Genomic DNA, 22,863 nt, shown 5'->3' on the forward strand with positions numbered 1-22,863 from the left:
AGCAGTATTTTCAAGAAAGCAATCCCTGGGCAGAAAGGGGCTCCAATGTCCCCCCCAGACATCACGGTAGGTAAAAAAAGAAATAACTCTTTGTTCTGCTGACTCAGTTGAGGTGCTCTAATAGGCTGCAGGAAGCAGGGAGGGGATTGCCTAATGACTGGCAATAACAAAGGGGTGGGGCGGGAGAGCCTTGTCATAAAATCCCTATTCCTCCACCCCTAATCTGCATGAGGAGTTCCTGCCAGCTGTACGACTCAGTATCTTTTAACATTGGACTTATATGCAACTGGGGCTGCAATGGGATCAAATTTAAGTTCAAATGAGGTAAGCAAAAGAAGCTGATAGTAAGTGGGTAAAATTGTCTGATGTTCCATTTAAGTTGATCACAGAGGAGACCAAGCTCTTTGAGATGTACGGGCAATCCACGGAAAGTGAGTTTGCTGTTCCTTAGACCTTGTGGTTGCAACAATGGTTTTGCTAATCTAGCTTTTTACAGAACCTCGTGGCATGTCTGCATTTTCAAGCTATGTTTTAAGGCTAACAACGTTACTTACTGTGCATCCTTAAAAAGAAGCTTCATGTCAAGGAAATGAGAAGCTGGCACAGAGTTGTGATGGGTTTGGTGATGGGTAAAGCACCTAATGAGTGTCGTTAATGAGAATAGCTCTAAGTACGGCTTTGAATATGAGATGTCTTTAAATGTCAGCCTAAAATAAGAGTGTAACACGTAGCTTAGTTTTCTTAACTTTGCCTTGTGTTGTTTTTCCTAGACTTTTACGGGCACCTCAGCACCAGTGGAGAGAACGGTAGGTAGTAATTAGCTTGGCCCTTCATTAAATGCTGTCCAGCGCTGAATGTAGATCACCAGAAAAAATGTTAGGAATTCAATGGCTCGGGGGAAAACTGTACTGCAATATTTACTGAACACTGAAAAGCTGAGCTGCAGCTTCAACTCCATAGATGAAATATTGCCTTGGCTTTCCGTAAACTCTAAATAGTCTGGTCTCTGCTGGTGTCTGGTGCTTATGATGCTGTGAGTAGGTTTTACGCTGTGTCAGGGTATTTTATAGTTCACCTACATTAATTTTTTTAATTCCTTGCTTTTTTTGTGTTTTGATTTATTTGGATGAAACACCCACTTGTCTTATATGTTATTTTTTCATAAGAAGACTTCATTTAAAAGGGCCTTTCAATTGTTCTTAGTGTTGTAGTATTCCTTGTAGGCTTTCTTTGCTCTGTAAGGACCTATCGTAGAGTTTGCAATTCTCTGTGTAACACGGTGTTTAAAAACACAGCATCAGGACAATTAAAACTGTGGAATAAATGTGTTGTGTTCAGCCTCCTGACAAGCCCAGTCTCATTGGTCTGGTAGGAGTGAGAGCAGCGCCCAAACTTCTCTGAAGGTGAAAAAAGAGCAACAAGTTGTTTTGTAAAGGCTGAACTGAGGATGAAGTCTTTGCACAGGCAAATGAAAACTCCCTGGGCAATTAGCAAATGTTCATGTTAACAGATATTAGCATAAAGGAAAATACATCAGATGATAAGCTGCTATGAGCTAGTGAATGGGAACAAAGGCAGTGGCAACAGGATGGGGCTGTCTTCAGACGCTTGCAATGGGTTTGGGGCTGCCAATATCAGTTGCGACTCTGGGGATCTGTAGTTGGAAAGATGGGCTCTTGCCCCTGCTTCAGTGACAGGGGGGTTTCCCAGCCTGTTTTGTTTTGGGCTTTGGTTCCTCCTGGGGGGATTGCAGTGATACAGAGATTCTCCCAAATGGTGGTAAATTTGGTCTTCCTTGTGAAGGTTTTCTGTTATTGATAGTGTCGTGGTTTTGGCCAAATTGGCCAATGGCTGGTGACAGATGCTCTCCCTCCACCTCTCCCTGTTGGTCAGTTTTGGGTCACCTGTCCTGTCCGCTCCTCCCTGCCGGTGGGACCCCTCTATGCTTTTACACTTCCGACCCTTCAGTGGGGCAAATAACGAAATTAGCTGACCTTTGCTGTTATAGCAGTAAGTATAAGCATGAGTCTCTCTGCGTACCATTCCTTGGCACTAATTGTAAATATTGATCTTATCACGCTGAGAACGAACTGGTTTTGGCACAATATGCTGTTAATTTCAGACAGTTAGAAGAGGCCTAGCTGAGAAATAAAATTACTGAACAGAAAGTTGGTTCTCTTTTACCTCAAACCAGGACAGATACTATCTGATGCCTGATTGTGCCCGAGAGCCACTTACCTTCTCTGTTCAAAGTGAAATGCTGGAGTAAAGCAAAGACATTGCAGAGTTTCTTCAAAACACAGCTTTTAAAGTGATGTTTAGGCCGCTGTGTGTAGTCTTGCAGCTCTAAGAAAGTATGCTAGTATCATAAATATTGTTACTTTTAATTCTGTATACTTAGCCTGCCTTTAGAAGATCAAGCTGTTTTTTTATCCTTAGTGCTTTTAACGTTATTAGTAGGTCTCTAGGTGCGAGACCTGTACAATTCAGTAACTTTAGATTGTGCCTCTTGTCTTTATGGTATTTCGGGTGGCAGATCTGGCCTGAATATAGTACGTAGAATTTAGAGTAGAACACAGAGCCCCTTCTTTCTGTCCTGAGTCTTCAAGGCTCACAGAGGCAAAAGTCAGGAAAGACCTGACATTTTTTGTCCTTTCTTTTGCCATGAAAGTTAGTATTTATGATGATAAATATATCAGCATAGTATATCTGAGGGTGGTTTTTTTTTTTTTTTTGTTACTCAATGGCTCAGTTAAGGGAATCGGCTTTCATTATCAGAGTCAGTTTCAGGGCAACCCATGGGATGTGTGTGATTTAAACTTGAATGGCCATTTAAATTAAAGGTAATATGTAAAACATTTGGTGAGAAGATGTCGGTAGTGCCCTTAAGCTGACAGGCAGAAAAGTAATACTTTTTAAATTACTCAAATTACTGGATCATATCAAAATAATATAGGCTAGAGTGGTCTTGAGAAAAGCCATGCTGAACTGTGGAAATGCCTGACTTGGTTTCTCTTCTAAGATTTGGATTTATTCTAACGTGCAAGTCCGGCTGTGGAGCTGCAAACAGGAAGAGAAATAAAATCACATGAATATGGCAGTCTGAAGCCACACAAGTTTTACATAGCTCTTGGAAAGAAGCAGGCCTTGAGTCACTGCTGCTTCTTTTATTTTTATTCTGGAACAACCCCAGTGACTTCTACTGACTTAATAATACCCAGCTACAGGATATTTTAAAATGGGTGAAATAAATACAAAACAGGAATACAAGGAAAAAGCTTTTCTTATGCATTTGACCTTGCCTGAGGTGGTAGACATAGTAATATAATGAAATCCTGCCTGCCCTTGGGGCTCCAAAACTCTTTGAAGTTTAAAGGTGCCACATACCTGACCCAGGTCAGAAGCAAGGCAAAGATCTGTGTTTTAGAGTACTCCCGCTCTTTCTGACAGGCCTGAGCGTTTTCTTTGTTGGCCTTCATGGTTTTTAAAGTACTGGTGATATTTCTGTTCCTTTTTGAAGGGAAACCTAAGAGAAGAATGCTCTGCTCCAAATAGATCTGACACGCTGTTGTACTTTGATAACTGCCTTTTCTCTTGATGTAACTTGGGAATGTTGTACGTGTTTCACTCCAGTCTCCTCAAGAAAAAAATTCTATAAAAGACTTTTAAGCTTGGAATTTTACTGAAATAGAGCAGTTTCAGAGCCTAGTTATGTAACTCTTATTCATACGGATGAGCACTCACGTATGTGAACACTCCTATTGACTTCCCGGGGACTAGATATGTAAGGATTGCACAAGTGTGCCACAGGACTTAATTGAACTTTTATCTGACGTAGGCTAGTGTGACCAAGTCCTGTGTTTGCAATCTCATATATTTAAGTAGTTTCAAACTGCTTATTAAAATGCCTGGCTTGTGTTTCCGGTTTATGAGGTAACAATCATGTCTCAGACGAAATAAATACAGAAGCTGAAAGTCGAAGTGTGTGTAATAACTGACCTGGGAGGCTTCTGGCCTCAGAACTTACCCAGCCTGCGATATGGTCATCGTCATGTTAAAGGGAAAGATGTGGGAGTCATTGCCTACAACTAGCAGATTACCCTGTTTAAGATAGTTTTTCTGTGTGAATCTCTTGAAAGTTGCTGACTGCTAGACTTGATGAAGCATTCAGGCACCTAAAAGTTAGGAGCTATAAGACCGGACTTCCAAGTCTGTAGTGTGGGAAAAGACTCCAGAAGCCAAAATGAAGCACTGAGGATTGATTCAATATGTTTGAAGAGTTAGAAACATCAGAATGGGAATTGTGACAGCTGAGAAGGGAACTGTATAAATCTGTACATCCAGCTAACAGGGACAGCTGAGCACAGAAACACCCTTCTTAGATCCTGTCTCTGTGTGCCCCTCCAGGCTGCAGGGAGATACCACTATCCACTTGAGATGCACAAAGTAGAGGTCTAGACGCTTGTTTTCAAAGAACTGGCAAAGGTTATTCCTTTAAAATGGTGTCCAGCCTAGTGGTTATGATACTTCCCTGGCATGGGGAACTTCTCAAGTCTGTTCTGTATTTGAGGGATGCAGGCCCCCTCCTTCCTGAGTGAAGAAATACTCCACCTCTTCTGCTGAAATAGCAGTTCTGAGGACAAAAACATTTAGGATTTATTGGATGGGAAAGCAGGGACCAAACCTAAATGCAGCACACCTGTCAGTAGATTTGGCAGGGAGAGGCAAGCCTTGGCTGTTGGTCCCTGCGCCTAGGAGTGCTTCTGTGTTTTACCCAGTTCTATTTAATGCATATAGAACAGTAGTTATGGCAGTTCAACTGCATAGTCTGGTCATGATGTCTTTTGGTTGCTTTAGGTTGGAGACTGTAATCTTTTTTTTTTTTTTTCCTTTCCCCATGAAAAAACTAGTTTTTTCTTTCAAGGTGTTTCTGTCCAAGTGGCCATGTTTGGGATAATGGAGCAGGTAGATGTGTGATATACTCTCTGAGACAACTGCAATGTCCCACAGCTGACAATTCAAGTGTCTGCGAACTATGCACCATAAAACTATGTCCTGTGCTATTCTGGACAGGTTAAGATAATGTAGAACAAATGTGCCCATATCATGTGCCCATCCAACCCTCCTGCTGCTGTCTCACTGACCTTCAACTCTGCATCTTCAGGCCCCTTGCCCACCCAAAGGGAAGTACAAGAGGATGTGCCGGGGATTGCCCAGGCTGTTTCTTGGAGACTGTTCTTCATCTCTGATGCATTTTCAGGGGTGCTGAGGTTTTTGTTGGTGAGGACAAGGACCTACTTCATTACATTGTGTTAGTGCCCAATGTCACTTCACAGTCCCAGTTGCTTAACACTTTGTCAAAGCATTGTGAAACACTTCAGGATAAGCCTTGTGGTACAGATGGAAAGACAAATGGGCTGGCAAAATGCATAGCGTGTATGAAGGAAATAGTAGAAAGGTAGATTTTACTAGTTAACATCAATACATCATTTTTACTGTTGTTGCTTATGATTAACAGAGGCACTTCAGATGCAAAGTAATAAAACCCACGTGTTTGTGTTAGGACACTGCATTAACTTTACTAAGGTACAGTAAGTCTATGAATGCAGGAGTGAGAGGGTTTACGGTTAGAGTTGATGTCTGTTCTTACAAACTGGTATACATAGAAAGATGAGACAAGTTTCTGGGCATAAAACACCTGTTTCTGTTCTAAAAACAGAATCAGTAGACTGAAAGCTAAATACCAATTTGAAGCAAGTGTTGAGAGAAATGACATCTGAACATACATTGGTTTTAAAAGGAAAGATGGTACCTATGAAACAGAGGAGATGTTAGAGTGGGAGGGGAGAGAAAGGTGCTAAGTGGTTATCTCCCAGGTGAAATGGGGGAAGGTTAATTTATAACCTGAGGAATATGAAAACATATTAGTATGAGCCATGGAAATTATGAGGTATTGCAGAATTAATATCTTTGAGCCCAAAGTGTCTGATATCTAGTGCAGTTCCGAATTAATTCCCAAGATCATCTCTGGAAAGAGTTTAGTAGCCTTCTGCTGGGGTCAGGGCTGAAGATCAGAGATGGATCAGAGTCTTCATGAGAAGTATTTCGTTACTGTGAGCTGCATTTCTGGCCTTTCAGGCTGCGTGTGGGAGCTTCTGCTGGTGCAGGAGCTTTTGCTGGTGCATGGTGATTGCTTAGCTTTACTTGCACAGCTACTGTGACAGTGTTTGGTGTCCCAGTGAGTCTGTTCTATTGCAGGCAGTGGTGTGTAAGAGGCGAGGAAACCCACATGTGCACTGTAGGAGTGTTTATTGTGATAATAACGGAGCAGAGTTAGAAAGATGTGATCTTTATCAAATCAAACTCTCAGCTCCTATTCTCAGCTCATATGTGGTTTTGAAATCTGTTGCTTCTATTTCAGACCTGAAAAGGATTCTGTGCCAGAAATTTGTACAGTTTTCCCAACTGTTCCAGTTGGTTTGATAAATGATATTGGCTCAACCTTAAAAACCTTGTTTTGTCTACATTCTTAGAAATTTAGGGTTATAGTAGTCTGTGACTACACACTATGATACTAATCTCAGTGTAATCTCTTTTTCTCTTTTTCTTTTTTTTGAATTGTCATGCAGAGACCAGTATCTCCTTTCAACTTGCTTACTGTAAAAATCCTAAGAGTGAGGAACGTCCGGAAGGCAGACGTGCGTGAGTACTTCTACTATTGTTGGATGGTTCTTATAATTCTTTAAAGTAAAGAAAATATTTGGTCAATGTTGCTGTTCTTAAATTGTGTAGGAATAGAAAGATATGTTGCTGCAGGTTTGCAAGAATTATTTTTACTGTGATACTGAAATGTTGCTTTCTCCTCTTAAGCCTAAAGAGGCTAATTCAAGTAAGGTGGTGCGTTTGATCTCTTGCTTTCATACCTCACTGTATGACGTTTATTTCCTATCCTTGTGACATCAGACTTAGCTGTTGATCAGAGGGCTGCTCTTTAAATGATGAAAATTTTTGCACTTTTGAGTAAGAAACCTGAGCGTTCCCTACAGAATTTTTGGACGGAAGAAAGTAGAGGACCGGTGATGCAAATGTAAAATCAGCAGTAGTAGGAAAGCCTATGAAAATAACAGAAGTACAAGCAAAAACATTCTGTTACTTCTTCACAATTTATATATATGCAAGAAGAGGTGATAAAATCCAGTATATCTGGGAATTTATTTAATCTAAAGAATGGAGCAATTTAAAAGAAAAAATTAAACAGAGCACTACTGTGAGTGTTTTAAAGGAGTTTAAGTGAGGGAGCGTGAGGGGAAGAGAGAAAAGGGTATCTAGAATAGAGACTACAAGAGAAAAACGTCATAGCCAGATCACAGAACAAGAGTTAATAGTGAGAAGGGACCAAGATAGAAGAACTGTCTGCAGTAGGGAAGCCCACAAGTCTGGTGATATCCAACTGTGGAAGCCCAGTAATGATTGACCTTCTCTGCCTCGGCAGACTAGTGGGCACCAGCTTGTGGTACCGGTGTTGCAGCAAATATAAACCAAAAATTCTCAGTGGAAGAATGAGACTTGCAATAGGTGGAATAAACCATTTGTTCACTGTCCAAAAGTGACACTGACTCACCCACGGGAGGGACTGGTTAAATTCTGTATTTTAAAATTCCCGATTCATTGAGGAGCTTCCTCACAGCTTCTGTTCCACAGATGTGGGCCCCCAATAACTCACTCTTCTGGGTGCACTGGGGCTTTTTCAGGTGCCTTTCAAAATGCAGTTATGCCACTGAGTCACTTCCATGGGGAAATTGAATGGTGAAACCTCTGTGTAAAGAAGTTGGAAAGGCATGAAAGAAGGCGGCGAAATAAAGACAAAGAGAATAAAAAAAATTCAAATTGAAAGACTGTAAAAATACAATGGAAAGACGTAAACCAGAGATGAAAAGTCCACAATATGTTCACCAAAATGTTGCTGAACACTGCTCAAAATTAAATTTCTTTTGGCACACTCAGAATTTCATGCGGAACATCATAGTTTGTAAGGAAACCAGCTGTAAATTTTAGTTAATCTACTATATATCTTGAGAATTCAACTAATGTAATGGGTTAAGAGTAGAGAGAAAATTTTATCTTCTTATCTGAGGTTGGATTTGGTGGTTCCTGGCAGGAAGAACGTGGTTGGAACATGTGGAAGTTGTGCTTAACAACAGTGGTTTTGAATGAATGATTACTATCAGGGAACAAATCTCTGCTACACTCACTTGTGGTATTCTGGGTTACTCCTGCATCTTCAGCAAAGTAATACTACTGTGCTTATTTATCTTGTTCCTTTTATTTAAAGAATCTGCCATGATTTACTGGATGCTTTGTTTACTGTTTACGTCTTAGTATTTTTTTACTCTATAAATGACAGATGATCAAACTACTTTGTGATATTTACTGTGTTGTTTTGAAAAAGGGATTTGGTTCATGAGGCAAACTGAGAGCAGCTTGTAAATTGTAAAGTTCTGGGTTTCTTACAGATTAAAATCCTATTTTAATGTGCAGAAATACACACTTCGTGGGCTTACAGTTTTATGTGCTGACTTCTTATTTAACAAACCCCAGATGTTCAAATGCCTAAGTGTTGATTTGCATCAACAAAATATGTGAGCTGGCCAGGCAGTCACTGCAATTACATCTGCAAACCTGCATGCACAATTATGTGTGGATTTGTGTACTCCAGCAGGTTGCCTGCTTATGCTGCGATTCATTGTGACTGCAATTCATTGTGGCTCCTCTTCTCAGGAATGAATTGCTCACAGTCGCTCCTTACCACAGTGAATCGTACAGTCTTTCTTCATGAAGCCTGTTGGCATGTCTCTCACATCATATTGCCCTATTTCCTTGTGTTCTGGTCTCAAAAACAGATGACTATCATATCTTTATCCCCTTGAGATGACGCGAATTCAGAACCTGGGCTTCCCAAGGCTTTATTTAAAGTGTATTTGGCAGAGAGGTTTGAAAACTTTTCAGCAAGAGTATTTTCTCATCAGAAAACTTGTTTTCTAAGGAAACTCAAAGTATTGTGGAAAAAAAATATTAATTTTTTTGTCTGTAGTGGCAAGGATATGCCAGGCAGGCTTTACCTTTGCTGAGGCATTAAAAAAGGCATTTGAGAATCCAAACATTTCAGTAAGTTTTCCTTAAAACCTTGGTATTTTCAACTATGGGAAAGTATCCATTTTCTGCCTCTTTGTAGTGATAACAGTATGGTTCTAGTTACTCTAGTTCTGAGTTAGCATTTATTTTCTCCACTTTAGCTTTCCTGTTTTAACCTGATTAAACCTTGGTGTTTCCCATTTCAATATATATTGAAAATCAAATTTCCCCCCATTTCAATTTTCTTGTTAGTGAAGTGTTTGTGCTTATTTTATTGAAGGGAATCTTTCTTCGTGGTCTTTGATTCTCACATTCCTATTTACCAATGAAAAATTAATATGCTTTAGAAGTCTTTCTCCCTGTGTTGTTCCAGAGCCAGGATAATTTTAATAGATTTGAATATAGGCCTGGAAATCTAGACAGTCTTTCAGACCCTGACACTGACTGCCTTATGGGATCTTGGGCAAGTCATTCAAGTTTTCTCAAACTTGCTTAATCCTTACGTTGTCTCTGTGAACTAATTCATTGGTGTGTCTCCAAGTTCTTTGAAAATGGAAGCTCTAGCATTAATCACCATCAGCCATCTACATTTTCATCTACCTACACTTTTGCCTCTGCCGAGTGCCTGATTGGTCACGCTCTTCTGATCAGGTTTGGCTAAGAGAGCTTTCTGGAAATGCTTTCCCTCCCATAGTCACTGCTAAGGTTTTTCTGGCAGTGATAGCATAGTTAACTACATGGTAAAAGCACAGCTTGGTAGAAATATGATTGGTGGAAAAATCTAAATCTGTAGTTGTTACTGAAAGATAAAGAGGAAATGCATGAAGAAAATTGTACTTAATATGATGTAATAACATTGTTACGCGTTTTGAGCATGATGCAGGGATTGACCGTGGTTGAATCATTTGACCTCCTCTGACTCACAAGGTTGCTGTAAGAACGAGATGACTGGTTGAGTGTTGCTAATGTGGAATAGAGAGAATATGTATTGCATTATAGGTATGAGAGAAAGACCATGGGTGCCTGTCTCAAGCTTTTGCAAGTCTCACTCCCTGGTGGTTCTCCCTCCAAATGTGGTGGGGCAGAATATGGAAGAAGCTGATGTCTTTGGCATTTAATGGCCTCCTTCCCCAGACTTGAGTGATGGAAAGATTTTTCTAGTCTGCAGACAGAGTGGTAGGAAGGAATAGCACGAATTGTAACTCAACCCTGGTGCTGAGACTGATTTGGTTTTCCAAAAGACTTGCTGAGAAAGATAGAACTTCTAAAAAATTTAGTCAAATATGTGAATGAATATGGAATTGGCAAATTCTGATTTGTGGTAAAGAAGTCAAACTTTTTGGCTTCTATGGGGGAAACGCTTTACTTTTTGGCAAAAAAATCTGTCATTCTTCATTTAAGCCAGCACTTTGATAAAGGCTTTCAACTAGTTAAGGTACCAAATCTGGGGAGGACAAGTCTTTCCATAGCCCAGATAGAAGGTCGTGAGGTGTGTTGCCTGAGCGACAGAGGAGCCATCCTAGAGCTGATGTGAGCACATGTGGCAGGAGACATATACCAGTAGATATTATCGTGTTTTGGCAATGTTATCCTGCCCCAATTATTTGGATAGTCATGAATATAAAACTAAATGCAGCATGGATAGATGTGCTTGTACTACACGTAGAGTACAGTGTTATTTCAAATAAAACTTTATATTGGGAATGAGCATGGCAAATGTGTGAGGATGTTTCTGTGTTCTTGTGAATGCTTCATTGTATTATTTGCTCCTCACGCTGTATACTTTAGGAAGAAATCCCTTACTGTGTTACCTTTGTCTTATTAGGGTTGAATGTGCACAGTGCGGTAGTTCTTTCTCTGGATACGTTATCACTCTGCACATCTTCTCTTTATGCAGTCACCCTTTCAGATTGCTATGTGACACTGTGGCTGCCTACTGCCTCAAGTGAGAAGGTTCGGACAAGAACCATCAGGAACAGCAAAAACCCTGTCTGGAATGAAGCTTTCTGCTATAAAATCGACCGCCGAGTCAAGGTAGTGAAAATAAATGGTTTTTACCATTTGCTGTTTGCAGATAGTCAGTAGATTATATAAAACTACAATAAAGCAGTAAGTATTTAGCTAGTTTCTGAACACTGGAGGTGTTGAAGATTCCTCAGGAAAAACTCTGCTGTCACATCTCCTTGGTATTGTTCTATTCCAGCTACTTAAACATCTACTATACAGAGGAAGTGAGAAGGGACTAAATGCCCTGCCCATAGAGAATATGGTCCTTCTATCCTATTTCCAGTCACAGATACAAGTAAAACCCAAGATAAAGAACACATGAAAATAACAGTAAGATCAGTTAGTTCTAGGTAGGGTGGAAAGGGAATCCTTTAAACACTTTTTGTGTATCTGTGCCTGTTTTATACACTTAGAGCCAAAGGCCATAAAAAAAAATGTAGAAACTTTTAATACTGTTATTTATCACAAATTCATGAATGTTCTGCATGACCTGTCTGTCTTGTTTCATTTCCTCGGGCAGACAAGCCTGCTTCTTTGTGTATGTACAGTTATTAATGTGAAGTCTAATACTCCCAAATCAGTTTCCCTTTTCTGTTTGTCTTTCTCTTTTTCCCTTCCTCCCCTAAAACTGGAGTGGGGAGGGAGGAAACCTTGAGATTTTCCTGCCTTATGGAGCAATTAGACACAGAAAGAAGTCGATGATATTCTTAACCTCCTTTTGCAGAATGTGCTGGAGCTAAAGGTCTGTGATGAAGACACAATCACCAGGGATGACGAGCTCTGCACAGTTCTCTTTGACATAGATAAACTCACTGTAGGACGTACGGTTCGAGTGAAGTTTCAGCTAAATCCACTGGTGAGCAATGGAATCAATGAGAACAAAAGAGCAAATTCTTTCCTTCCACCTAAATATATCCTTTTACAGTGTTTCACTACAGGAAAAATCTACTTAAACTGTATTTTGCTGCGATTATAATAAAGACTTAAAATCCCTGTATGAGTGCTCCGTGCTAGTTTTTAAGAAAAAATCTCTGGTAAAATTCTAGGATGCAACCAGCCTAAAACTAATTGCCTGGTGGGTGCCTTCATTCTGAATATTTCTGGTGTGTTTGTTAACTCTTGTTCAGCCACTTTAAACCGTAGTAATATTAAAACAGCTGATTGTTTTATATTGGGAATTGAAATCTGAAAAATGGCTGTTTTAGCAGAACAGCAGTTCCAACGTCTGCATGCTCATATGGTATTTAGATCTCAAAAAAAATAGTTTTAGCGTCTGCTTTTTCAATATCATAAAATCCAATATCTTCAGTTGGCACCACAGTTTCTTTTGCAAATTGTTCTTATGCTCTGAGAATTTTCCAAAGTGCTATTATAAATATACATTTTACAAATGATATGTAATGTGTGATGAAAGCTATGAGGAAAAATAAATAATATACATTTCTTTCTTTTTCCTGCTCTCACTCCAGGCGCGTGAGGAGCTGGAGGTGGAGTTCACACTGCAGAACACGTGAGTAGAGTCCTAAATTCTATATAAACTGTTGTATTTTCTGTAAAAATAGACTGGGCAGCTGGTTCATCTGTGATGTGCTTCTTAAACCTACAGTCTCTGAAAGCAGTATCTAGCTGTTTTCATTCAAGTCTAGTAAACAGGAATTTCAGAATACATATTTTTAGATTTTAGATATTTTAAAATGTAATTTTTGCCCTGTTTGGATGCTGTCTCCTGGGCACCAACTTCCTCCTGTTCTTGTTTTGTCATTGAATCAATACACAAGGAAGTATGAGGACAGTTACAATATTCGGGAAGTTTTGACCCTTAGAAGAAGGGGTGCCAAGCCTAGATATCTTATGTACCTCCTTCTTGGAGAATCTGGCTCCTCAAATCGACAGCAGTACAAAATGCTCTCTTGTAAGTTGATCGTCTGGCTACACGTAGGGAGCTGTGGTAGACTTGAGTATCAGTTCCAGCAGGGAGAGGAACAAAATAGTCTGCATAAAGAAAAGAGTAAAGATCACTGTGGGAGGTTGAGGACTGAGGAACCAGGAAAACTGGAGGAGCAGCACTAGCTTCACTTGGTAGGCTTGAAAGGTGTTGGTGGATTTTAACTGTTTAGGGGATGTGTTTGCGTCAAGTAATTCATGCTGTGGAGAAATCTGTCACCAGCTGGAGAGGGAGTCTGGTGTGGGATCACAGTCTGTCTCCATAATATGCTTTATGACTCTGAGAAAGTTACTTGAAAGGATTTCTGCTACCAGTTTGATCCATGTTATTGAACTGAAAGTGTTGTTAAAACAACCTTAGAGACGGGATGGTACTGCTGGGACCTTCTCAAGGCATTCGGGGCACTTCAGGAGGCCTAACAGAATACTATGTTGGTGGAGACTTTGAATAATGTCTTTATTCCTGACGGAAGGGGAAATTGGGACTTGCTGGAGAAAGGGCAGTAGTTATGAACGAAGTGTTATGAACAAAGAAGGAAAGATCTTCCAGTGTCCACAAGCAAAAAAGCCGTCGAAGATAAAGCAGTCCCAGAATCTCCTATTACAAGTCATGGGAACTCACCAGGGTGTATTGTTTGTTGTTTACTGTGCACCAAAACTGGTAGAAAGCCCAGCAACAGGAAGACCCAGCTTAGGAGTGCCACGACATCAGTAATGGCAATGGGGAAGGGAGCTCCAGTAGATGTCCCAGATGGCCTGTCTACCATCTTCCTTCCTCTGAAAGATAGAATCATAGTCTCAATAATCTTGTCTTTTGATGAGGGAGGTCCAGGTAGGTTGTCTGGCTTGGAGGTTGTGCGTGAGTGGGTTTGCATATAGGTATGGAGGCTGGAATTCACCTTGGAGCATGTGCACGACAGCTCTGTGTCAAACTCTTCTCTTGGACCTTGCAGCCAATTGCCGTTTCCTGGAGATGTATTCAATAGATAAAGTCAGAAACGTAGCTATTTCTGCAGGTACTGTCCAAGTAGGAATTCTAGTCATTGGAAAATGATGGTTGGGACTATACATATAAAAAGGACCCTTGGCAGTCCCAAGGAAGAGGTTTTAAAAAGAATCACAGTCATGGCTCAGTTGCTACAGCAAGAACACATCTGATCCCCTTTTTTCATTCATAGTGTGATACGTGGGTCACCAATGTTATAGTTGTGGCCTGAAGCTTTCAACACGCAAAGGGAAGAAATTGCTGCATCATAAGTAAGGGAACGTCCCTATTAGGTAACAGCAGGACTGAGAAAAGGGAAGACACTTCTCTGGGAAAATGGGCTTCTTGTCGGGAGGCAGATAAACATTTTCCCTACTATCCCTCATTTGCATTCCTTGCATACGCATATTGGTCAATGCTGTTCTGCCCGTCAGTTGAGTCTGCAATAAAGGTGTAAGCACACGTGAATTGATTAAATATCATGATCTTGGTAGGATGTTGAGAGGGCTTTTTTCCCCTCAACATAGAGAAATGTGATATCATGAGTAATTAATTAAAGGGTTTGGACATTAAAATTGGAGACAATGGATTGCGTAACCTGTGATAAACTAAAGAGCCCTGAAAAGGTCTGAAAGACGGAAGTAGCTGAGATGGGTCACCAGAAAGCTATGGATGAAATCGACCTCTCCTGTGTTTAACAAGCTCATCAGGTTTTGGCAAGAGTTTTGGCGTTGCTGGGTGGGAGAATTGTTGACAGAGATTAGAGATAATTTTCAGAGGGTGAGGGTCAACCATAGTATTTACAAGAAGTACAGCTAATCGTGCAAGGAAGTTTCGAGAAATCTGGTATTGTGATGGGAACAATGAGAATATACTTTTTTTGGGGGTAAATATGGCAGTTTATCTCTGAAATTAATAATTATTCCCACCAGCACATTTTGTCTGACACTATTTATCTGAAGTAGTTTTTCTCTCCTTTCCCATCTTCATTCCAGACTTTACCAATAGGAAGATTTACTGTATTAGCCTGTTCTTTCTTTCCAGCATTACACATGAAAAATATCCCACGTGAAGTGTAACACCAGGCCAAGAAAGTTTCCTGGGTTGCACCTACAATAGTGGCTTTGTCACTCTTATTTTTGCTTGCTTATTGACCTCACTGCAAAAATTGTGTTTTGTGTCACTTTTACCAAAGAACATTGTAAAAATTTCGTCATGATACACTGGTGGGCTATATGGAATTTGTTCCCGCTTGCATTCCCATTATCTTTTATTTAAAATGGAAGAAAACCTTCACTTTGGTAGACTGGTTTCCACAACTGCGAGACAAATACCCTCTCTAGTTTTGCCTCACTCTTACGCCACTCCTGCAGTACCTGCAAATGCTCACCTCTCTGCTGCCACTATCTGTGGCAGGCACTGAGAGCCAGACCGTGTATCCTAACAACACAGAGAGGAAGGCATGCTCCTTCCTCCAAGTGCCTTTTCACCAGCAACTGATCCAAGGGATTGCAAACGCCTGCCCAATGTTTTATGGGCCCATAACACGAGCCCAGCTGGCATGACAGCTGCTGCCCTCGAGCAGCAGTGACAGAAAAGGTAAGGTCGTTGTACACAGGTTGCCGATTTGAGTACTTTAGTGCTTTTTGTGTTATTTTCTGGTGATTATCAATGGTAACGTGCGCTTTCTCCCTTGTGTTTCCCCTGGTAGAGTCCAGCATCAGCATGAGCCTCTACGAGTTGCTACAGGGACGGGGTCCCGCTGGACTAGGTGGCTTCGCTCCCTTAACATCCCCTTCCCCTCTGACTTCTGAAGCCCATGCCTGATACTGAGAGGCCCCAAAGAGACTTCTGGTGCACTAAAAGGTACTTTGAATTTCCAAGGAGATGTCTGAGGGCCCCAGGGTATTTGTTGGGTCTGCTGATCTTTTTGGCATGTTTCTATCTTTCAGATGTCCCAAGCTGAGGACGTACATCCCAAACAACTCTTAGAAGAATGAAGGACCACTCTTACACAAGCTTTCATCTCAGCTTCCCCACCCTTTTCTTTTTCAAATGTGAAAGATGATGTTTAAAACAGAGCCCACTTAACACACACAAATGTAAATAGGTGTACAAAAAGTTGTATAAAAGTTAAATATTAATTATTGAAATACGGCAAAAGCATGATTTTTAGAAAATAAAAGTCTTTTTTTCTTTCTGTAGTTCTGCTGTGTTATTTTGAGAAATTTCCCCCGTGCGGGGAGGGACCAGCAGATCATGCTAGCCATTTGGTTTGGGCACTGCTGGGGAAGCTCTCAGAGTAGCCTGAGCCTCCATCCATGAGGGGACAAATGTACTGTTCGTATTTGTACTTGTGGCAAGAAGTCACAGGGCCTCAGGGAGCACTTAAGGCAAAAGTTTTAAGTGAAGGAAAACGACAACCAAAGAATCTTGGAGGCAAATACACTTTTCTTTATTGAAGAAGTACCATGCCCAATGGTTCTCTCAGATTCTCAGAAAGTTTGGAAAAGCAGCCTGCACTATGTGGAAGCTACTAAACAAAGGGGAAGCTGGATCTGTCAAAAAAGAATTAAAAATTTCTACATAAGTATCAAAAAATCCAAATTCTCTGGGGAAACAGAGCACGGTTGCCTACTCCAAATGTGAACTGTAATATGTGAATTTGTGTGACTGTAGCTTCCCATACAATACTGCTCACCTCATTATAAACCAGGCATGATCTAAAAAGGAGGAGAAGGCAGTCTGAGGTGAACCAGGTGTTGTGAAGTGACCTCTGGGCTCACAGAGTCCACTGCAGTGTTAGGCACCCCTTCTATGGGTATTTAGTGGGGAAGGATGCCCAGGGCCTCTGTTCTTGGCTTCTCCTGCTGCAGGCTACGACAAGCTCCTAGTTCTCATAGTAAAACTGAAGTCTGCATTAGGAAAGGCCATACATCACAAACTGTGATGCAGGAGAGGACAGAACTGCTAGTACGGGTAACGAGGGCTGTCTAGTAGCAGGTTGGTTGTCAGGGAAGTACCAGCTAGTCCTGAGAAGTGGACGTTATTCAGTGCTCCAAAGAAAGGCAAAATATTCAAAGGCGTCTGCCAACCTGAATAGTAAGAGCTCTTCTGCACCCAGCTCAGCTGGGTTTCTAGCCAACAGAAGCCCTGAAACTCAGGATGTAAAAGTTGGAAGTGCTGTGTGGAGAGTAACCAACAAGTGACCGCACCTGGGCTTCCTCACAGGAGTGTCCACAGAGGTGATGCTCCAAGAGGGACATCTCAGGCATTGGTGCTCAATGCCTGTGTTGTCCTAGTTCTTCCCAGGAGCCTTCCAAGCCATTCTATCCAACAATACAGGTTCTTCCTCCCTGTTTGAAGGTCATGCCTTGAACTCATAATTATCAGTCTAACTTTATACTTTGCTGATACCAATAGCTCAAATAATACTACACTTTATTGGATATTTACGTCTATAAAAAGACATCTTTTTCTGTCTTTCCACCTTCGTTTCACCAGGCTATTCAGACTCAGGTCTTCTATTATCCACCATGCTCTTTCCCTGCTTTCCTTTATTCTTTAATGAAGTATTGAGGATAGTGACACCATACATCATGTAATGTTACAACTATTTGACTATGAAATAGCAATTAAGTGCAAAATTTGGGTCTGGAACAAAACTTGTGTAGTACTTAACCCCATTTCCCTGCATGCAGGTGGAAACACAGAGTATTTTTTGCCCATTACTGACCAATGTTCTTTGAACTCTTTTGAAATACACTTTCCAAAAAAAAAAAGAACCTACAAAATTCTTGGGTAAAACTCTTTTTTCCAGTGTATAACTGTTTTGCGGGGAGGGGGGGAAGGGTGGTGGTGTAGTGTTTGCTTTTGTTTTGTTTTGTTTTTACTGGAAAGTTGTTTCTGAGTGTTCTGTACTGTATTTAGCCAATGCAAATTTTCTCTTAAAGGAAAATACTGATTTGGAAATTTAAACTTTAAACTCTTTATGAGCTTTGATAAACCTTCTCTTAAAATGGATAACAACAATGCCATTCATCTGATTTTAAAGGAAGCATATTGCTTTATTGGTTTCAGCTAAGACGAAATACTTAATTATATAACTATGTGAGACTACAGAGTGTATAATCCATAACTTGTAAAGTCTGAATAAACAACTCGTACCATCTGCAGCAGGTTGAGGAGTAGGTGCTCAATCCTTATGATTTTATGTATGCGTGCATTCCCTTTGGACTAATCTGGGTTATGGAGAATACTATATGAATTTCCCTCTGCAATTTAATAAAAAGGTAAATTAGAAGATATCCTTAATGAGACGTTGCCTGATTTTTCTGAGGGAAAAATATTTAAGAGTATAAAAATTGGCATCTGCCAGTATATGAACCCACTTCTGCCCCTAGCTGTATAAGTGGAAACACATCTATGGATCCAGTGATATATTAACATCTCATATCTGTTTTGCAAATAACTTCAATGAGGCGAGTACAGTCTCTTCCGCTGTTATGGTAATTTTTGGTCACTTGTGGAAATCTAGACAAGTGTATTAGTTTTTTGAATACAAAACTTTGGGTCAAACTGTATTATGATCAAAACAATCAAGATGGATGTAACAGCCTCCAGCTCCCTCCTCAAACTCAGTATGTCCTGTGTTAAAATTCATTACGTGGTCACTAAAGTCAGTATGACAAACCCCAGGAATAAAAGCCTGACTTTGTATTCTATCATGGGCGGATGGAAAAACTTGCAACTCAGCTTGTCATCTAGAAATATACTTGATAAAAGCTTTAAAGTATTTTTGAGTGAGAATGTTGAAGTCAGAAATGTCAAAGTTGATGGAGGGGGAAAATGAGTAATGTGTTAACTCATACACTTAAATATCCGTCTGAATTGTCCCACCCATGACATATATTTTCCATTATATTTTTCAGCCTGGACTATCCCGATGGCATCGTTACCAATGGAGTACTAGTGGTAATGTATATTTCTTAAAATCTTTCCTGTGCCTGCATAACAAGTTTTCATGTTTTTAAGTCTGGAAACATTGAGCTGTGTCCCAAAGCGAGTACTATCAGCCAAACTGTCCTACTGAGAAAAAGGATCTGTTGTTGGCACTAAGGATCACTGTTTTCCCACCACTCCACTGCAGTGCTGCCCTCTGCAAAGGCATGCTGTGAGGCTGCTGTCAGCATGCATGTGCCACCTACTTTCTTCTATAAACTTGAATTTCCTACCCATTATTCCCACGTTACACCCAGAACTATCAGGGGTTAACGGACAAAATGATAAAACGCTCGTAAGAAGACTCCCATATGTCAATATGCCTATTATTTTGAATAGGTCTCATCTTCTTTACTTAACTGTCTCTCCAAGTTCAAGCAGCTCATGAGTTGTTCCTCTTTACTTTCAAACTTCAAAAAAAATACCACAGCACTATTGCCCTCATGTTATCAGAAGGCATAGTAAGAGATAGTAATTGTGTTACTCATTGATAAACTAGAGGGGTTGGTTGAGAACAGTATGAATCGCGTGCCGTGACATTTACACTTCTCTCAGTCATCATTTATCCTCTCTTGCTACAGGCACGCGAGGTTTCCTGTTTGGAGGTTAGAGTGGATACGGGGAACCTGCCGCAGCAATCCACAAGTGAGGTTATTGCTCCATTAACCTATTGTTTTTGTGTTGTGATTCAGCCATTGTAAAGATGTTGAAAATTAATAATCTGTTGTGCTTGTTACTTTAGCGGTTTCACGTAATACTTAGTTTTGCCATGCCCCATCTTGCAGAAAGATTGTATCTGTCAAAATTCAAGTTAGTCAAGTATTTAGTTCCGAGGCATATCTTAAATTGATGCAAAAACAGAGCCATATATACTAGTATTAAAAACTTGGAAAAAATCATATTAGTTCTCTTTGTTTATTGCTTGTTCAAAATGAACATTTTTAACTAAGTTGGATCTTCTTTTAAAACCATCTTATAATTAAAATGTAGAAGTCTTATCCTGTATGTTTAATTTGGGTTTGAGTATGTACAAAGTTTCTGCACATTCAGGGTTCTGAAAGAGATTTTATTTTTTTTTTGGTTGCTTGAGTAAAAATAGTAAACTTAAGCTCTTAAGTTTAAATGTAAAACTGTATCATCAAAGGGGTCTGCACAAAATGCAAACCATCACCGAATCAGGACTTTGGCTGTAAAATGTAGCTCTAATAAATATAGCAGGACTCTTCACTAGTCTTTAAGTTAATTCAAATAAATAGTAGCTTGTGTAAAGCTGCTCATGGGGAAAATCTCAAAAAATCGTGTCCGTTTCGAGAAAATTCACGAATGGAAAATTGACCTTTATGAAGCAAATGATAGCAATGGCTGAGTTGCATTACAGCAAGTTTCAGACTGAAATGTAACATGAGGAGGAAAGGTTAGTGGCCTAAAATTATGTACCTCTTGGCCCTGATCTTGCCAGGGAACAGCGTACGATCTCTCTGCAAACATAAAGGCTTTTCTGTCCAAGGAGCGCAGCCTTTGGGTTGACAGGTCGTTTCAGTTTTGCTGACTTGAGGGCACATGTCAAGTAGCCCGTTGGATGTTTGCGTTTGAATCATTCCACTATTGTAGCAGACACAACATCCAATAAAATGTACGCGGTGAACCAGGACAGACTGCTATCAAATAAATTCACTGTGATTAATCCAAAAGGCCTTTAAACTGACACTCCTTTAAATATAAATCTTAGTTTTATTTATTCATGGAAAGCTCCTACCAAATAGCATGCTACAATAGTTAAAAAATATGTTATTTCTGTATATTAGTGATTAATACAGACCCACTGAGATGTTTTATAGCCGTTTTCAATCTGTTTTGGCCATCCAAAGTCTAATTAATCATCGTGGTGTAAGGAAAATCAGACAAAAAGCATGCAGAGCAGAAGCGGATTTTGTTTATTAGTTACGTGTGTTTGCTTGGAATAGTTAAAATTCCCTTTATTCCCTGCCTCTGTGTCTAGATCAGGAGCTTACATTTACAGTGAAAGGATCGCATGAAGGAAGCCAGAAGATTTCTCTGGACTCTGACTCCAGCCTTAGGATCATCGTGTTTCACTGCATTATAAATGAGCAGACAAGACTGGATGTCACATTACCAGAAGAGGTACGTTCCCCTCGTTACCATTATGTTATCGTTAACCACAATGACATTAGAAGAAGGTGTTAATGTAACCAGTCAACTGAACTAGCCCTCTTAATAGGAGAAGTTCTAGAGATGACAAACCTTTCACATGTCCGTGCCTACTACTTTTTACATTGTTTCAGTTGGCAGATAAAAATGAAACAGAGAAATCCGGGATCCTTTCTTTCCCCCTGAATTCACTCCCTTTGCAGAAGGAAGTAATAGTAGAAGAGGTGAGTGCTGTGAACCTTTTGAAAGAAATATTTTCCCAATGTGTTTAATATTGTCCTGCCAGAAATGAAGTTACCAAGTGAACAAAATCACTGTGTAAAACTGTACAGCTGTTTATTGAAAATGTTTTAAAAAAAAAAAAAAAAAAGAAAGACAGACTGTCATATTCACATTTAAGGAAGCGGGTGTTAACAATAGTTATAATAAGAAAATCATTGCAAACCTGCATCCCAAAATTAGAACTAAGTGGTTTTAAGGAACAAAAATGACTGTCTTATGAGCATGCATTCCAAAATTTCTTTTTGGGTATTGGGGTAATTCCAGAATGGCTAGTTTTAAAAAATACAATCCAGAATACGAGCTTAATTCAGATCTTAACTTGTCTAATATTGATGTTGGAAGTGCTTTTGTATGTATTTTTTTTTTCTTTTTTTAAAGAAGTTAACTTCTCTCATTCTTGTTGCTCCTTCTAAGTGTGCACGCTGTGAGCTGGTGTAACATGCAAGCTGGTGGCTCACTAATTGCCCCAAACAGACAGCCTGGTTAGATAAGAGAGAATTTGATTCCACAGCAGGGACTGAGGCTTTGGTTAATTGTACCAAAATAATATCCTTAGCCATGTGAATTCTTATTTGAGAACCTCCTCTCTTACTGAATGAGCCTTGCCTGAGCCTGAAGGAAAGAAGTGTTTTAAAATCTGGTGGTAATTAGCTTTATTCTCTGGATTTCTAGGATCATTCCTTTCACTTGTGCTTGACAGCAAGAAAATGGTAAGATAGCCTCTTTTTGTCCTATCATCCAGGATTACTGTAAACTAGTTATCTAGGTTTTTTTCTGTGTTAGGTGGAGAGGTGGACACACGCCACGTGAGTGCTTTGTCCTGTACTCATGTGGTGCCTGAGGTAAGCACAAGTCTGCTGCAGTTACAGGATCACGCAGTTCAGTGAGAGCTTGAGCCTTGGTAGGTTTCTTCAGAGTAAATTAGCCGATTTTATGACTACTATTCTTAGTCGTGAGTGAAACCGCACTACTCTCGCATATTAATTTTGTTGCCCACTTACGCCAATATTCAGATCTGCATCATGACTGAAATAACCCCTGTTCCTCTTTAACTTTGCAAAGTCACTGAAACAAACACAGGGCAGCCTGGCTTCTGCCCCTTCTCCCCCTTCACCCAGCACAATGGGAGCTGAGGTCTGACCAGCTGCACCTCTGCCAGCCCGCTCGAAGGGACAGGGTTGCACCAGTGACAGGTGAAATCGAAGACAGTGAGGTTTTAGGATACAGCCAAAAACTTCATGTGGTTGGCAGCATCCTTACTGTTGTGTGATATACGGAAGGGAAGCAAGGTGGATTTTGAAAACATGGGAGCGGTTTATGTAGGTGAAACTCAGCACAGGAAG

General features: G+C 40.2%; 1 protein-coding gene across 1 annotated transcript in view; it reads left to right on the plus strand.

Annotated features, from left to right (window-relative positions):
- Window positions 1-297: 297 nt before the first annotated feature.
- LOC134514353 (cytosolic phospholipase A2 epsilon-like) overlaps window positions 298-22,863 on the plus strand; it is a 33,988-nt gene continuing 11,422 nt past the window's right edge. The window contains exons 1-11 of the mRNA XM_063332116.1: window positions 298-324; window positions 771-806; window positions 6,630-6,702; window positions 11,030-11,166; window positions 11,864-11,995; window positions 12,609-12,649; window positions 19,000-19,042; window positions 19,651-19,714; window positions 21,069-21,211; window positions 21,373-21,462; window positions 22,193-22,230. Of these exons, the coding sequence (XP_063188186.1) occupies window positions 298-324; window positions 771-806; window positions 6,630-6,702; window positions 11,030-11,166; window positions 11,864-11,995; window positions 12,609-12,649; window positions 19,000-19,042; window positions 19,651-19,714; window positions 21,069-21,211; window positions 21,373-21,462; window positions 22,193-22,230 (824 nt within the window). The remainder of the gene's footprint in view (window positions 325-770; window positions 807-6,629; window positions 6,703-11,029; window positions 11,167-11,863; window positions 11,996-12,608; window positions 12,650-18,999; window positions 19,043-19,650; window positions 19,715-21,068; window positions 21,212-21,372; window positions 21,463-22,192; window positions 22,231-22,863) is intronic.

Source organism: Chroicocephalus ridibundus, chromosome 4 (assembly GCF_963924245.1).
Source record: "Chroicocephalus ridibundus chromosome 4, bChrRid1.1, whole genome shotgun sequence".
NCBI lineage: Eukaryota > Metazoa > Chordata > Aves > Charadriiformes > Laridae > Chroicocephalus > Chroicocephalus ridibundus.